Below are 17,862 nucleotides of genomic sequence, written 5' to 3'. Positions count from 1 at the left end.
TATTCACCGGGATGCATCTGATTTATGGCTGTCTGCTTACATGAAACGTAATGCAACTCAACACACTTCTCTTTTAAGACATGCAAGCCCTGCAATTCCACTAAACAAGGCCTGTCTGAGTTGTGCCCTGTTGCTTGATCAGGGGCAGGGCAGGTGGCCAAGCTGTAAGTCATGTATTAATAAGGAGTGTTGAGGTAGTGTGTGTTGAGGTAGTGTGTGTTGAGGTAGTGTGTGTTGAGGTAGTGTTTAAGTAGTGATTGTTAAGGGTAGATAGTGTCAAAGCAGTGATTTTTGAGGTAGAACAGCAAGTCGGACGGGGCCAGGGGGGGGATAAACCTCTCGGTGTTGTTGCCCAGCAGTGGGCCCTGTATTTGGCATTGACCAGGGGGCACAACTAGATCCAGCTGTTGGGCACCACTCCCCTGGCTGCCTGGCTGCCTGCCCATCCTCCTGCTGGCACACGGGCGCCAGATGTTTACACACTAAAAACACATCCTATCACGAAGCCCCCTCCTCCCCTCGCTGTTTGACTGTGTTCTGCCAGTTCAGGCGCCTGCTCACAGATAAAGACTCACTGTCTACAGGTCTGCAGACAGGCTTTTCTATTGTGATGTGACTCTATGTATGTTTGTGTGTGTGTGTGTGTTTCTGTGTTCATGTACACTACCATTCAAAAGTTTGGGGTCACTTAGAAATGTCCTTGTTTTTGACAGAAAAGCACATATCCATTAAAATAACATAAAATAAAATTGATCATTGCTCCAGATACTCAACTAGTCTAAAGAAGGCCAGTTTTATTGCTTCTTTAATTAGCACAACAGTTTTCAGCTGTGCTAGCATAATTGCAAAAGGGTTTTCTAATGATCAATTAGCCCCTTATATTGATCAACTTGGATTAGCTAACACAACGTGCCATTGGATCACAGGAGTGATGGTTGCTGATAATTTGCCTATGTATATATTCCATTAAAAACCAGCCATTTCCAGCTACTATAGTCATTTACAACATTAACAATGTCTACACTGTATTTCTGATCAATTTGATGTTATTTTATTGTACAAAAAAAAAATGCTTTTCTTTCAAAAACCAGGACATTTCTAAGTGACCCCAAACTTTTGAATGGTAGTGTATGTGGGTGTGTGATTTAATCCCTTCCACTTTTAAAAGGGTAGGGTTTCAAGTAGCCCCTCGGGTAGTATGGGCAAGATGCACTCACATAGACATAGCCCATGTTTGAACTTGTCTTACAATGGATATACAGTATGATGTGTTCAAAACACAACATTCCAGCACTAGCTGGAATGGGATTATATACCATAGGATAGAGCAGGGATCATCAACTAGATTCAGCGGCGGGCCGATATCTTCTTGAGCGGATGGTCAGGGGGTTGGAACATAATTACAAATCATTTGTCAACTGCAAATTGGCTGCAAGAAGTACAAACAGATATAATATTTGACTAAAACATAATAATTTCAAACCTTGCTTACATTTGTATACAATCACATACACAGTATCTCTTTATTAAGTGTGGGAATACTTTGGAACAGATTTCCAAAATTAAAATCACTTGGAGCTGATTTTCTGGTGTGTTTACAGTCTTTTATATCCCCCCAAAAATATACACTACCGGTCAAATGCTTTAAACACCTACTCATTCAAGGGTTTTTCTTTATTTGTACTATTTTCTACATTGTAGAATAATAGTGAAGACATCAAAACTATGAAATAGCACATGTGGAATCATGTAGTAACCAAAAAAGTGTTAAACAAATCCAAATACATTTTATATTTGAGATTTTTCAAATAGCCACACTTTGCCTTGATGACAGATTTGCACACTCTTAGCATTCTCTCAACCAGCTTCACCTGGAATGCTTTTCCAATAGTCTTGAAGGAGTTTGCACATATGTGACTCAACGCCTGGATTCGGTCTTACGTAGCAAAATTTTAAATGGTGTTTTTTACATTGGATAAAAGTAGAGACTCAGAGCTACAAAATGGTATATCATACACTGCATTTGAGGAACAATGGGAAAGTCATTCTGCTTTGAAAGTTGATCAACTTGTAAACTCACTTTTGAGAAAATGGCCTTTTAATGTTTTGGTATCTAGTGAAGAGCTCTTTTTTGTCTACACTCCTTCAGCGTCGGAGCCCACACTTGACGATGATTTGTTTACCTCTGAATAACATGAAAACAGCCTAATCAGCTCTGCTGGCAACAATTGCATTACTATTTCTTTGCAGACGTTTACTGACACCAGGCCATATTCAATGGGAGTTGTACACACATCACGTATCGTTAGCTAACGAGCCAGCCAGCTAACGTTATCTAGTTAAACAACAATGAACAGTGCAAACAATGCCACAGTGCTGGGAGCTAACCAACCAGGTTCAATGTTAGCTAGCTAACATTAGGCTCTAACTAGAAAAGCAAGCGGCTCGGGGAAATAAATTATAACGTCAGCTAGGGAGCCAGCCAGCGAACGTTAGCTAGATAGCTAATAGTACACTTTAGCTTGAAATGAAACCACTTTCTGTCAAAATAGAAACATGTAATATCTGAAAATGTTGCTAGCTATCTTACCTGTATACATCATCATGCATGATGGACACGTCGACCTGTCAGGAATGCCGTACCATGGTTGCCCTTAGTTTGAAGATGTAATCCGGTGACAGGTGTTTTCTCCATCTCTTTAGCTATCATACTCCAATTCCACTGATTTTAAAACTTGATCCTCCGGAAAGTAGAGAGCAACACTTATGCAGCTCCACTACACAACACATAAAAAAGCTTTGTTCGACAGGATTACCAACACAGACTGATGAGCTTAAATAGACAGAAGCCTTCTATATGGCAGACCAATCTGAACTCCTCTCTCAGAATGTCCAACACACTAATTATCTCAGCCAATCATGGCTAGTTAAAAAAAAAGAGTTTTACATTCAAAGGGCTCTCCTGTGAACTCGTGACTTGTGGCATACGCCTAGTTTCCTGAATCGGGTCACATATGCTGAGCACTTGTTGGCTGCTTTTCCTTCGCTGTGCGGTCCGACTCATCCCAAACCATCTCAATTTGGTTGAGGTCAGTGGATTGTGGAAGCCAGGTCATCTGATGCAGCACTCCACCACTCTCCTTCTTGGTAAAATAGCCCTTACACAGCCTCCAGGTGTGTTGGGTCATTGTCCTGTTGAAAAACAAATGATAGTCCCACTAAGCCCAAACCAGATGAGCAGGCGTAATGCTGCAAAATGCTGTGGTGGCCATGCTGGTTAAGAGTGCCTTGAATTCTAAATAAATCACAGTGTCACCAGCAAAGCACCCCCACACCATAACACCTCCTCCTCCATGCGTTACGGTGGGAAATACACATGCGGAGATCATCCGTTCACCCACACAGCGTCTCACAAAGACACGGCGGTTGGATCCAATAATCCAAACCAAAGGTCAAATTTCCACCGGTCTAATGTCCATTGCTCGTGTTTCTTGGCCCAATCAAGTCTCTTCTTCTCATTGGTGTCCTTTAGTAGCGATTTCTTTGCAGCAATTTACCACGAAGGCCTAATTCACGCAGTCTCCTCTGAACAGTTGATGTTGAGTTGTGTCTGTTACTTGAACTCTGTGAAGCATTTATTTGGGCTGCAATTTCTGAGGCTGGTAACTTCAACTTCTTGACGCTACCCATCCCGTTAGCGGGATCATTTTCGTCAGCAACCGCTGAATAGCATAGCGCCACAGTCAAATAATATTACAAAAAAATATTAATATTCATGAAATCACAAGTGCAATATTGCAAAACACAGCTTAGCCTTTTGTTAATCCACCTGTCGTCTCAGATTTTGAAATTATGCTTTACAGCGAAGCATTTGTGTAAGTTTATCGATAGCAAAGAAAAGCATTATGTACACTAAGCATTAAGTAGCTAGGTCACGAAAATCAGAAAAGCAATCAAATTAATCGTTTACCTTTGATGATCTTCGGATGTTTTCACTCACGAGACTCCCAGTTACACAACAAATGTTCCTTTTGTTCCATAAAGATTATTTTTATACTCAAAATACCTCTGTTTGTTTGTCGCGTTATGTTCAGAAATCCACAGGAAAGAGCGGTCACGACAACACAGACGTATATTCCAAATAATATCCATAATGTCCACAGAAACATGTCAAACGTTTTTTATAATCAATCCTCAGGTTGTTTTTAAAATACGTATTCGATAATATATCAACCGGGTGTGTAGGTTTTTCAATAACACCGGGAGAAACAATGTCCGCTTTACTCTGTAGCGCAAAACTCACTCTGAGAGCCCCCACCTATCCACTTATGCAATGTGATCTGTCACGCTCATTTTTCAAAATAAAAGCCTGAAACTATGTCTAAAGACTGTTGACACCCTAGGGAAGCCATAGAAAAAGGAATCTGGTTGATATCCCTTTAAATGGAGGATAGGCATGCATAGGAACAGAGAGGTTTCAAAATAAGAGGCACTTCCTGATTGGATTTTCCTCAGGTTTTCGCCTGCAATATAGGTTCTGTCATACTCACAGACAATATTTTTACAGTTTTGGAAACTTTAGAGTGTTTTCTATCCTAATCTGACAATTGCATATTGCAAATGCATATTCTAGTTTCTGGGGCTGAGAAATAGGCCGTTTCAAATGGGTACGTTTTGTAGCCAAAAACGAAAATTCTGCCCCCTACATGCAAAAGGTTAATGAACGTATCCTCTGCAACAGAGGTAACTCTGGGTCTTCCATTCCTGTGGCGGTCCTCATGAGAGCCAGTTTCTTCGTAGTGCTTGATGGTTTTTGCGACTGCACTTGAAGAAACTTTCAAAGTTCTTGAAATTTTCCGTATTGACTGACCTTCATGTCTTAAAGTAATGATGGACTGTCGTTTCTCTTTGCTTATTTGAGCCATTCTTGTCATAATATGGACTTGGTCTTGTACCATATATACCCCCCCATACGTTGTCACAACACAATTGATTGGCTCAAACGCATTAAGAAAGAAAGAAATTCCACACATGAACTTTGAGGAAGGCACACCTGTTAATTGAAATGCATTCCAGGTGACTCCGTCATGAAGCTGGATGAGAGAATGCCAAGACTGTGCAAAGCTGTCAACAAAGAATCTCAAATATAAAATATATTTTGATTTGTTTAAGACTTTTCTGGTTACTACATGATTCCATATGTGTTATTTAATAATTATGTCTTCACTATCATTCTTCAATGTGGAAAATAGTACAAATAAAGAAAAACACTTGAATGAGTAGGTGTTCTAAAACTTTTGACCAGTAGTGCATTTGTTATTTATTTTTTGTTCTGAAAACTTGTGCGGCCAATTAAAATCACCTGCGGGGGGCGTCATTTGGGGAACCCTGGGATAGAGGGTGCAATTGAGGTGAGGATACTTGAACTTCTGTAGTTGTGTGTTTCCTGCCCCGGCAAAAATTCAGCAGCTTCTCTCTCGGGGTAAAAATAGCCAAGTGCTTGGGAGCTGATATTATGCAAATGTTTTAATGTTTTATATGAGGAATTAGACAGCCTCCCACTTCTTTCAGACAGTTGTGACGAATCATTTCCCTGCTTCCAAACGCATCCTCCATTTTTCTCCCAATTCCCTCAGTGGTTGTTCCTCAGTGTTAGTCTTTGTGTAAAAAGTGTATTTATGCCTGATCAGCCTTACAGCATGAAGAATAAAAATGGCGCCGTCCCCTTGCAGTTAATTTGTGTCTCGGTTTATTTTGAGTTATATCCCTGAGTTGTTTTAGGTGGACTTCCTAGTGAACATTCCAAGGCAGTGAGGCTTTTTAGTTCAGTTGTTTTTAATGAGGTCTCATTTGGGCAGGGCCTCCTGAAAGATAGCCATCAACCACTGCTTTTCATTACTCTGCCCTTAGACCGGCTGAAGAAGCACATTACTTAGGAATGCCCATAAAAACACATTGAGTCAATACATGCAACCATGATTCGATGGTTGGTAAAGAGATATGTGCTTTAGAGCTGATGGTCTGTTTAACGCTCTTTTTTTTCTATTTGTCCCCTTGTCTTTCTCTCTTTCTCTCTTACCGCTATGCAGCCCCGCCACAGTTCTTTCCTGCTTTCCATCCGCCGGTGCCCATCGATGACAGACACGCCCAGGGACGCTACATCTACGAGCCGTCCCCTGTTCCCCCGCTGCACGTGTGAGTGTCACAGACTGTACACACACACACACACACACACACACACACACACACATACACACACACACACACACACACACACACACACACACACACAGCCCCTCTTACATGCACCGCACACACACCGAGACACTTCTTCTCAACAGAAAATAATGCATGGGAGTTTGTCAGGCCTACTGAGAAGTCTTTTGGATATCAGTATCATATCATTGGTGTCAGTATCAACTCAAAGTAGTGGTAATGACAATATAAATATGTTTCTCCTGTTTTTCTCTGGGAGTGTTGCATCCTCCTCAGAGATGCTCTGTGCTCCCCAGATCAAAGGCCACGGGCCCTGTCTGGCAGCAACATGATCCACATGTCAGAGACAGGCAAATGAACACGTGTCAGAAACATGGAGACGAGAGCCCGGGGCGTGTGATTCTCATAAGCACAGTGATCAAGCCTTGTCAAGACGAGACGATGCAACTCTCAACCTGACATGCACACCTTCACTGATACACGAGTAACTCTACTGACATGCACACCTTCACTGACACACAAATAACTGTACTGACATACACACCTTCACACACATATTTTCTGACATGCACTGTACCATGTATACACCCCCCCCCCGCCACACATACATGATCACACATAAGTAAGTGCATTAAGCAGAGGAACATGTATGGGTTGAGTCTCCCATTCCCATATTTCTCCTAAGGCTTCACTTTCGTGTTTGGCCAGGTCAGCAGCTACACATCAATGTCCTCTGTACTAGGGGATTCCCTCAGTTTCTGTGCGCGCACACACACACACACACACACACACACACACTAGCCTCTCTCTTTCTCACTCTCATTCACTCTCCCTCCTTCTCCCCTCTCTTTCTCTGTCTTTCCTTCTACCGCTTTCTCCCTCTGTTCTGTCTGAACAGTGAGGACTAGCATTGGATGTTCTGTTGCCCTTGCAGCGCTAGTTTCTAACCCGGAGACAGGAAGGAAGCGATCAGTGCGCGACGGGGACAAATTGGATGGGGCAGCATTATGTTTTATATTCTTCATCATTATCAACTCCCCCACTCCACCCTCACCCTCCCTCGTGCTCGGGAGTCATATCTCTCCCTTGCCGATGTGCCACTAAGCGTAATGAATTTTTTATGCCTCCCCCCCATTCAACCCCTCTCCCTCTCTCCCTGAGGTAAGGAGGGAGGGAGAGGTGAGGAAATAAAAAAGAGTGGATGATTGATGCCCTGTGTCACCGCAAACAAAATACCAAATATAATTTAGCATTTAGCTTATGTGGAGATAATGGGGAGAACACGCGCTGCCAACACGGCTCAAACAAACAGTCGTGCTTGTTATCAGTCAAAGGCGCTTTGGAGAGACCTGGAGCACAGGTTAGGGGGAAGTGGGAGACATGGAACCCACTGAATTAAATTAGGGGGGTGCGAGAAGAGAAGTTGCGCTGCACCGAACAAACGAACAAACGTATTCAGTCACTCACTCTCTGTCCAGACAGGAGTTATCTGGCTGGCGCGCTTCGTTTGCTCAACCAGTCAGTGGAGGCGTGGTCGCCGCTGTACTTTACCGCCTGTTCATCCACTTGTATTGCTGCTTAACACGACACGCCGTGCTGAAAGGCCCCATTTTTCATGATTACAAGTCGGTTGTTTAGTGGACGGTCTTATTCAAATTGACTTGGGTACTAGTACACACATTACCGAGTTACATGTGTCCCTTTCAAATTGGAACCTACGGTCCTCCGCTCACAATGTCATTACTTTTGCTGCTTTTTAGAGTAGGCAACAGTGTTACACGCTGTTGAAGTTAAGTTTACGGTCTGTATAGTCCATCTACAGATGGCAGAGTTATGTAGGCTACTGTAGTTTGCTTCAGATTTTGACTGTAACAGTACTCAGTATTGTTTTGGAACCATACATCTGGCGATTTGCTCTCATGCACAGTGTTTTTAAGAATTTCTTATAAAGGAGCATTTTGATCCAGTCACCCCCAACAATGCAGTCAGTGGTCTTGCACACAGAGAGAACAAGCACGGTCCTTCAGGGACCAGGGGGACAGGTGGGGGAATTTCAGAGAGAAATATTGAATTGTTTTAAGACAAGCTCTCCTTAGTGAGCAGAATGAATCGTTATTAGCCCTCTTAAAGATATGGCTAAGTACACAGTAGAGTATTATTGCCATTACTTCCCCATGCAGGGCTCTCATTATAGCTGGTAATTACAGTGGGCCTGGCCCTGCGGCGGTACAATCAATCCAGCCTCGCTAACGCTAGCTGCCGCGCTAACGCTAACAGCGCTAACGCTAGGACTGTGTCCGGTAGAAAAACAAGCTGCCACCGCCGGCTCATTTTCCCATGATATGTTCTGCCGTCTAACCGACGTCGCAAATGAACAGAATCCTATCCTATTATTGTGATGGGTATAATTGAAACATGTTTATTTATGGCCTGGTGCCGCAGACGAGGGAGGAACGAAGGAGCGTTAGGCTACGCTAACAGCACTGGGCGATATGAGGCCGACAGAATTAAATTAAAAGCTCATAAAATGAAATATGCTCTGTATTAGCTGCTTGACACTTAATTTGCCTTCAAATGAGCGGAGGAAATCACAAATTAACTGTCCTTTGTCCCCCCCTCTCTCTCCTGCTGCACACCGCCTATATTAGCAAGGGGAGAGTACAATTACAGGCAGGAGCTAGGAGAATTGTTTACTTTATAAATTCTTGCAGGGAAGGCACCCGCCATTCAATATTAAAGATGGAGGGTCAGGGGTTGCCATCGTCGTGTGGGTGCAGGGCATTGATTACGTAGGTACACATAATAGGGGGTTGTAGTTCTGCATGTCTAAAATGGGAAACTGTGGAGTCTTGGAGACCAGCAGAGCTCTGACCAACCACTTTTTATAACTATTGAATCATTGAGTCAGTGCAGCTGATCTAGGATCAGCAGGCCTTTCCTACACTACTGTCAGATCAATATGTGTGTCCCTTAGTGTCTCTGGCCTGGGAACAGCTGACATCCAGTCCCATTGACGAATATCCACCCCTCCACCACTCTTCCTCTAGAGAAGATGCTTCCTCACTTCCTGCTTAAATAAACACACAGACCAGTGAAGAGCAAGCTCTCCATGGGAGCTCTCGTCCCCACCACCGCTCCCATTGTGTCAGCCCGGCTTAATGGGGGGCTGCATGGGGGGGCTGCATGGGGGAGGCCGGGGCCAAAGAGAAGAGACCGCTCCTTTCATATGGGGCATTATTGGACCGAAGACGGCCAAACACAAAACAAAAGGCCCTCTCTTGTGACTCAGCGCCTGGTCTCGGTCACCCGGAGACGGGCCGGGAACAAACAGAGGTATTCGACTACAAGTCAATTATCTGCATGAGAGTTTACTTAGGAGTTAGAGGCCCTTGTGCTTGAATGTGGCCACTAAAACAACAAGATGCTCTTAGGGAATAAGTAATTGACTCATGGCTGTTTGCGTAGCCACGGTCATTGCGATATAGTGATTTGCTTAGGAATTAGCTCAAATGATCCACTCCTGAGTACACAATGGAGTGTGTAAACTAAGGTATCTCCACAGACTCGCATTCACTCGGATAATGTTTGCATATTGTCATGTTAATGTTAGTTCTGCCATTGTCTCAGATAACATACTGTATGAATACTGGTTATTTCCTTGGACATGGCCAACGAGACATTATGAATCTGGTGCAAAATATATTAGATATGTGCCCTTTCAACTGTGGGTCCATCCGACACTACAGTCCAGTATGGCAGTTAGTTGCGACATGATTTGTAACTTTTTCCCATTTCTTAGTATTTTCTCCTGAGGATTCTCTCTGGCATTGGTTGTCTTATAGTAATGATGCCAGAAAGTCACAATATAGAAAACATACTGATTTGGCACAATGTTCTGTGTTTAGTATTTCGTATTTGATTGGGATCCCCAATTAGCAGCTGCCAAGGGAGGGGCTAACCTTCCGGTGGTTCAAACAGGAAACAAAACAAATAACATGCGTAATAGACATAATATACTGTACCTAACACAACATAATACTACATAACACTACATAATCTACTGTCTCTGCCTCACTCCTCAGAAAAAGGAGATGGCTTCTGCCCTATGAGCCGTTCCGGCTCGTACAAGCCAAGGCTCGTGCAAGGCCACCCACTTACATGATACAATAACTAATACAGTTACAATACAAAATATATCAAAATGGCTGTGTCTCGTAAGGTGTTCTTTGATCTGGGTTTTGAATCTGGTTTTATTGCTAGCTGGAGTTACCTGGGGTGGCAGAGAGTTTCATGTAGTCATGGCTCTTGGGACTGTGAAGAGACCTCTGATTGCATGTCTTGTGTTGTCTGCTGAGTGTCCGAACTGTGTGCCAGCTGCTTTTCAACTTTGAGCCAGGAGAGATTGACATGCAAGTCACCCCCCCCCCCCCCCCCCCCCTCCCCGTGTAAATCTAAGTGCAATACGTGCTGCTCTATTCTGGGCTGCTCTATTCTGGACCAACTGCAATTTACCGATGTCTCTCTTTGCTGCACATTAACACACAACTGGGTAGTAGCTCAGGTGCGACAAAACTAGGGCCTGTAGGACCTACAGTATCTGGTTGACTGAGATGTCAAGAAAGCAGAGCAACGCCTTATCATGGACAGACCTCTTCCCATTTTTAGCAACCATTGAGTCTAAATGTTTTGACCATGATAGCTTGCTATCTAGGGTTACACCCAGCAGTCCAGTCTCTTCAACATGCTCAATCGCTACATTATTCAATAGTAGCTCTAAATTAGGTTTAGCATTGAGCGAGTGATTTGACCTCCCAAAAATGCTTATTGTTAGTTACCCATTCTAAAACTGACTGGAGCTCTATGTTAAGGGTGTCAGTTATTTATTTTACTGTCGTAGCTGATGTGTATACTGTTGAGTCGTCACTGAACATTGACACAGGCTTTATTCAAGGTCAATGGAAGGTAATTAATAAAATGCAGAAAATAATAATGGCCCTAGCCGCCTGCCCTGCGGTACACCACACTCAACCAAATTTGCATTAGAGGTTTTCAATTAAAGAAACCCCTCTGTGTTCTATTTGATAGGCAATGATAAGGCAGAGAATGCAAATCCATAACACCTACGTTTTTAAAGCAATAGTGGCCTGGGACTATAATGCAGGGAAACTTAAATTAGTTTTACATCATTCTAACCAGCATGTTGAATGTGCAACCAGAGGGGGGAAAAAACTCTAGACCACCTAGGTCTAGGTCCAAAATCATCTCAACAGTTTCTACCCCCAAGCCATAAGACTCATGAACATCTAATCAAATGTCTACCCAGACTATTTGCATTGCCCCCCCCCCTTTTACGTTGGCGCTATTCTCTGTTTATTATCTATGCATAGTCACTTTAACTCTACCTACATGTACATATTACCTCAATTTCGTCGACTAACCGGTGCCCCCGTAGATTGACTCTGTACCGGTACCCCCTGTATATAACCTCACTATTGTTATTTTACTGGTGCTCTTGAATTACTTGTTACTTTTCTTTCTTATTTTGTGCTTAGCTATTTTTTACTTAACACATATTTTTCTTAAAACTGCATTGTTGGTTAAGGGATTGTAAGTAAGCATTTCACTGTAAGTTCGACACCTGTGGTATTCAGCGCATGTGAGAAACTAGATTTGATTTGCTCAATGATATCAAAAGCTGCACTGAAATATAACAAAACAGCTCCAACAATATTCTTACTATCAGTTTTTTTCAGCCAATCATGAGTAATTATTGTCAGTGCCAAGCATGTTCAGTGCCCTTCCCTATAAGCGTGCTGAAAGTCTGTTGTTAATTTGTTTGGTCAAACACAATTTTTTCCCAAAACTTTGCTAAGCACTGTGGTGTTAGTGGTGAATATACTTGTGAACCTGGTATTATGTGTGTGTGTGTGTTGGGCATGTAAGGGTATGCTGCTTCCTGTCTGTGTGGTTATTGCATTCAGAAGTGTGTTTGTACAGCTGTGGTCTCCAAACGGACTGTAAGGTATTCTGTGAGTCTACCAGGGGAAAAGCAGGTCCCATTCATTTCAGGACAACATCAGCACTCTGTAGTCGGCTGCAGTACAACCATAGTTAACTACCCAGAAAGAGGGTGTAATTGATTTTCATGCTATTCCGAGAATGATCATTCCATCTGAGTAACAACATACTGAAACATTTTTGGACATTTGAAATGTAATACTTTGAAAAGCGGCACAAACATGTGGAACTCCAACTAACGGCCCATGAGCTGTCTTTTCCCCCACTATCTATGCAAAAAATAGTTTTGAATATTTCATGAATCGTACATTTTCCACCTCCCTATCTACATTTTTGTGCTCTCTCCCTCCCTTCGTCTGTCTGTCTGTCTGTCTGTCTGTCTGTCTGTCTGTCTGTCTGTCTGTCTGTCTGTCTCTCTCTCTCTCTCTCTCTCTCTCTCTCTCTCTCTCTCTCTCTCCATCTCTCCATCTCTCTCTGTCTCTCCCTGTCTCTCTCTGTGTCTCTCTCTGTCTCTCTCTGTCTCTCCCTGTCTCTCCCTGTCTCTCTCTCTCTCTCTCTCTCTCTCTCTCTCTCTCTCTCTCTCTCTCTCTCTCTCTCTCTCCATCTCTCCATCTCTCTCTGTCTCTCCCTGTCTCTCTCTGTGTCTCTCTCTGTCTCTCTCTGTCTCTCCCTGTCTCTCCCTGTCTCTCTCTCTTTCTCTCTCTCTCTCTCTCTCTCTCTCTCTCTCTCTCTCTCTGTCTCTCTCCATCTCTCTCTCCATCTCTCTCTCTGTCTCGCTCTCTGTCTCTCCCTGTCTCTCTGTCTCTCTCTCTGTCTCTCTCTCTCTGTCTCTCTCTGTCTCTCCCTGTCTCTCTCTGTCTCTCTCTCCTCTCTCTCTCTGTGTTCTTTAGGTGTTCGCTGTGTTGTTTGGTTATTTACATAAACTGTTGTCAGAGAGCCCAATCTGCACATTGAGGAGCGTCTCGCTGCTTAGCATAAAGACCACAGTCTTATCTCCACTCCTCCCTCCAGATTGCTCTTCTACTCCAGAATGGAAGAGGCATTGCAACACATACACACACACACACACACACACACACACACACACACACACACACACACACACACACACACACACACACACACACACACACACACACACACACACACACACACACACACCATGACAAAAGAAAGACAAAAGGCATAGTGCATGGAGTTTTTATAAAGAGCTACAGGAATATACTGTTAATGTATGTTGAGGCTTTCCTTTTGATTTTTCCTTTTCAAGTGTTGAGGGTTGTATTTCTTTTGGGCTGATGTTTCATGTTTTAAAACCATTTCCTACTGTATGGGAAGCAGTATCATGTTGTTGTCAGTCATGCATAAAAAAATAAGTTTGTATTTTCTGTTTTAAATACATTTCTGATTTGTAAATCTTATAGATGTATTGAGTATACATTTTCTAATGAGTTCATACATTTCTGTAAACCACATAAAAGCCATTTGAAAATCCCCGATAAATGAACCTGTTTAGTATAAGACTATATTTAGTCCTTTAGAATCATAGTAATATTAAACCTAGATCGAATATTAAGTGGGACTATCAGTTCTATTAACATCTAATGATAATTTCAGTTCCGATCATCTAGACATGATCTCTATGTGACTTCTGTCATTAATGAGCAGGAAGAGAGGAAGGAGGGCAAGTCACTTTCCTCCCCTCATCCCTGGTTCCCTGCGACTTTCTAGTGGATTCGCCAGGTTCCCCTTTCCTCCCCTCATCCCTGGTTTCCCTGCGACTTTCTAGTGGATTCGCCAGGTTCCCCTTTCCTCCCCTCATCCCTGGTTCCCTGTGACCTTCTAGTACATTCGCCAGGTTCCCCTTTCCTCCCCTCATCCCTGGTTCCCTGTGACTTTCTAGTGGATTCGCCAGGTTCCCCTTTCCTCCCCTCATCCCTGGTTCCCTGCGACTTTCTAGTGGATTCGCCAGGTTCCCCTTTCCTCCCCTCATCCCTGGTTTCCCTGCGACTTTCTAGTGGATTCGCCAGGTTCCCCTTTCCTCCCCTCATCCCTGGTTCCCTGCGACTTTCTAGTGGATTCGCCAGGTTCCCCTTTCCTCCCCTCATCCCTGGTTCCCTGCGACTTTCTAGTGGATTCGCCAGGTTCCCCTTTCCTCCCCTCATCCCTGGTTCCCTGTGACTTTCTAGTGGATTCGCCAGGTTCCCCTTTCCTCCTCCTCCTCCCTTTCTTTTTGAACACTTTCTCTGTGGCGTCAGGCTGCAGTCGTTGGACAGGCAGTCGCGCGGTAGCTGGCTTCATGATTAATGGTGTTTATTCTTGACAGAAAGCTCCTTTATTTATCTGCATTGCAGTTTCACCGATACTATCAGTCACCTGAATGAAAAATATTCAGTCATACCAATTTTGCAGTATAATTGAGTAGAGTCACTTCCTTTTCAGTTTTCCCCCCTCCTCCCCTCTCTCTCCCTCCCCTCTTCTCCCTCCACTCCTCTCCCACTCTATCTGGCAGTCTTATCATGGCCACAGTAATATTCGCGCCTTGCGTTGCTTGATATGGAGAGGCTGACTTTAGCCTTATTTGACATAAAGCCTCTTCAATTTTCACTGGAGAAAAAAAAAGGGAAGAAAAAGAAAGTTGCACGCCACTCTGTGAAATGGACGAGAGAGGCGGGAGAAGTATCTCCCCCTCTCTCTCTTTTTTTTTTTCTCAAGCAATTTCAGGATTTAGAGAGAAAAGGAGATAAATGCCTATAAGCAGAAATGTGGGCAGATTGAAGTTATATCTATTTTTTTTGTAATACACCAGTTTTGAAAACCTAAATGGACGGTGTCCTCTTTTTTTCCTCACTGACAGTGCAATGAAGCGTGATATTTTGAAGGCACCTGTGCATTTTGAGGATGATGGATACCGGATGAAGGATGCCGAGAGAGTATTAGGCAGACGACATGTGACAGGCCCTGCTCAGGCTTACGGTTGAGCCATTACCCAAGAAAACCTGTTTGGCCATGTTGCTAAATTCTACTTATGAGCTGCTGTTACTACCATATACATACAGTATATTCTAGAAATTCTATTTCTATGGTTACTACACATAGACTGTTACAGACTACATACATTTTATTAGGACATATGGAATACATATTTCTATTTCTGATGGTTATTGCATGTGTATTGTTGCTGATATATCAGAAATATACATTTTGTAAAGAAATATAGGATATTTATTAATATTACATTCACAGCTACATAACTATTTTAATAGAAATAGTAGGTGGTACTGTATAAATTGTTTTTAAATTTTATTTTGCCGTACATCATATATTTTTGTTTCCACCCAAATCAACATGCAAAAAAAAAAAAAAAAGATTAAAATGTCCTTTTCCTGCTTTTGAAATATACCCCTGGCGATTCTGATTTTTATTGAGTAGTAAAAAATAAGGTAAAATGAATAACCCAGTTGTTTCTCTGTACATTTCCATTGGTCTTTGTAGGTTTCATTCCTTTAAGACTACAGAAAATCATTTATTTGACTACAAGAATCATATTCATCTGTCTACTAGTGGCTTTTTGAATTTCCACATGTAACATATTAGTACATTTGATTTTCTGTACAGAAATCTAATACCCTCCTGTTTTATATTTGAGATCTCAATTTGTAGCTAGCCCATGTTGCACAATGGAAGAGAGAGTCTGGAGGAGAGGAGATAACAGACAGGTGCTAACAGCTAGCCGTGTGTGTCAATCAGCATGTCAGTGTGTGTCTATGTGTGTGTGCGTGTTGTGTGTGTGTGTGTGTGTTCACTCTGCCTAAGGTTAACAAAGCACTTGTGCTCAACTGTCAATTTCATAATGGGAAGATTCGACAACCATGTCATTACATCACTCGCCATTTAAAATATTAAGTAGGGTTTGTTGAATAATGCTTTTCATCTTCCGATTTTTCTTCCAAATAAATGAAGATTCAGAAAATAAAAAGCAGATACAATTGTAACTGTGCAAAAGAAGTGTATGGACACGATATGCTACGAAATAAATGACAACATTGGAAGTGATTAATTGTGATTTCAATTGACCTTTAATAACTATTTTTAAAATACCACCAAGCAACCGTTATCACAACATTCTATCTTTGACATTCCCTCTGTTATATCCCTTTCATATACAGACCAAAATCCCACTAATTGACCATGTCTGCCTTTTATTCCAGCCTTTTCGTATATCTAAAAGGGGCAGGGGTGTTAAAAACATTGTCAAATTAAAAGAGACACCCTGTTTCGAATCAAGACTGTATCGCATACGGCTGTGATTGGGAGTCCCATAGGGCGGCGCACAATTGGCCCAGCGTCGTCCGGCTTTGGCCGGATAGGCCGTCATTGTAAATAAGAATTTGTTCTTAACTGTCTTGCCTAGTTAAATAAAGGTTAAAAATAAAAAAATATAATTTAAAAAAAGCCACACACAAAAAAAGCCATGATTCCTGCATTTTCACAGACCCTGTAATCAAAATACAGGTATTGGGTCTATGTGAATGGTTCTCTGCTTTTTTTGCAGGTAAAGCCATTAACACTTCCATTGTTTAACACCTCCCTAAAATGCAAAAAGCCCCCATGGTTTAACAACACCCCACCACCCCTCCTTATTTCCTAGTTCCCCGCTAGGGATATTATACCTGCAAAAAAGTGGTAAATTAGGGGCTGTTTGAAAGGGGGTCATATAAACATTGCCTTGTATTTTTTGTAGGTAAATACCACATCTTCTGTCTGAAATGGGAATTAGTTCAAATGTAATTTTAATTCATATTTACCAACATTATTGACAATTACAAATTTGGAAAATTTACTCAGATTTTTTTTAATTGATTATCGTAATGCTATTGATAAGGAAGACCTCAGTATATCCCAGCATTCCAGGGCCCGTTTCATAAAGCCTCTCAGAGTATGAGTGCTGTTTGAGGATCAGTTTTGCCTTTTAAATTATAATGAATACATTTATACGGACAGGAAGATCTGATCCTAGATCATCACTCCTGCTCTGAGATGCTTTATGAATACTGTGTTGACTGAGGGGATACCAGGCTTGTGGGAGGAGCCAGCTATCACATTAAAGGGCTGTACATTCTATTCATTCGCTTATTAAAGGCCCCTCCCTCCTCATTAGCAGCTATTAAAAAACACTTGGGCATATTACCCATAACACACTCTGATGCTCTCAGAAACCAACCAATCTATTGCACTGGAGGTATGAGGTTCAGAGGGAGGGCAGAGAACAGCTGTTTGTTTTTGATGTTTGTTTCATCTTATAATATTATTTTGCATGAATTGTTTTTATACAGTAACATGCATTTGTACAAAAGAAAAACTGGATAAGAGATTTTGCTATACACAAAGTTACTTTTGAGAAAATACACCAAATGTCATTACATCCTGTCTGTTGTACCTTATAATAGTTGTTAGGTTAAGAAAATTCAAAATAATGTGATTGAAGAGAGAGTAGAGGATGTTGTCAGTGATGTGACTGAGACCCTTGTCCTGTGCAGGCAGGCAGAACCGGTCCGGCGGGCCGTCAGATGAAAGTGTAGAAATGTGGACTTCCCATTATTCCGTCTTGGGCTCGGGGCCCTCTGA

At 42.3% G+C, this 17,862-nt stretch overlaps 1 protein-coding gene across 2 annotated transcripts in view; it reads left to right on the top strand.

The window, feature by feature from the left end:
* The window catches only part of LOC110489888 (transcription activator GLI3), a 130,254-nt gene that overhangs the window by 61,631 nt on the left and 50,761 nt on the right, over window positions 1-17,862 (top strand). For both annotated transcript variants that reach the window (XM_090199702.1, XM_021562848.3), the window contains exon 4: window positions 6,090-6,195. In XM_090199702.1, the coding sequence (XP_090055828.1) occupies window positions 6,090-6,195 (106 nt within the window). The remainder of the gene's footprint in view (window positions 1-6,089; window positions 6,196-17,862) is intronic.

This window comes from Oncorhynchus mykiss, chromosome 15 (assembly GCF_057628025.1).
Source record: "Oncorhynchus mykiss isolate SJ-2025 chromosome 15, ASM5762802v1, whole genome shotgun sequence".
NCBI lineage: Eukaryota > Metazoa > Chordata > Actinopteri > Salmoniformes > Salmonidae > Oncorhynchus > Oncorhynchus mykiss.
This window is presented reverse-complemented; position numbering and strand designations above follow the sequence as displayed.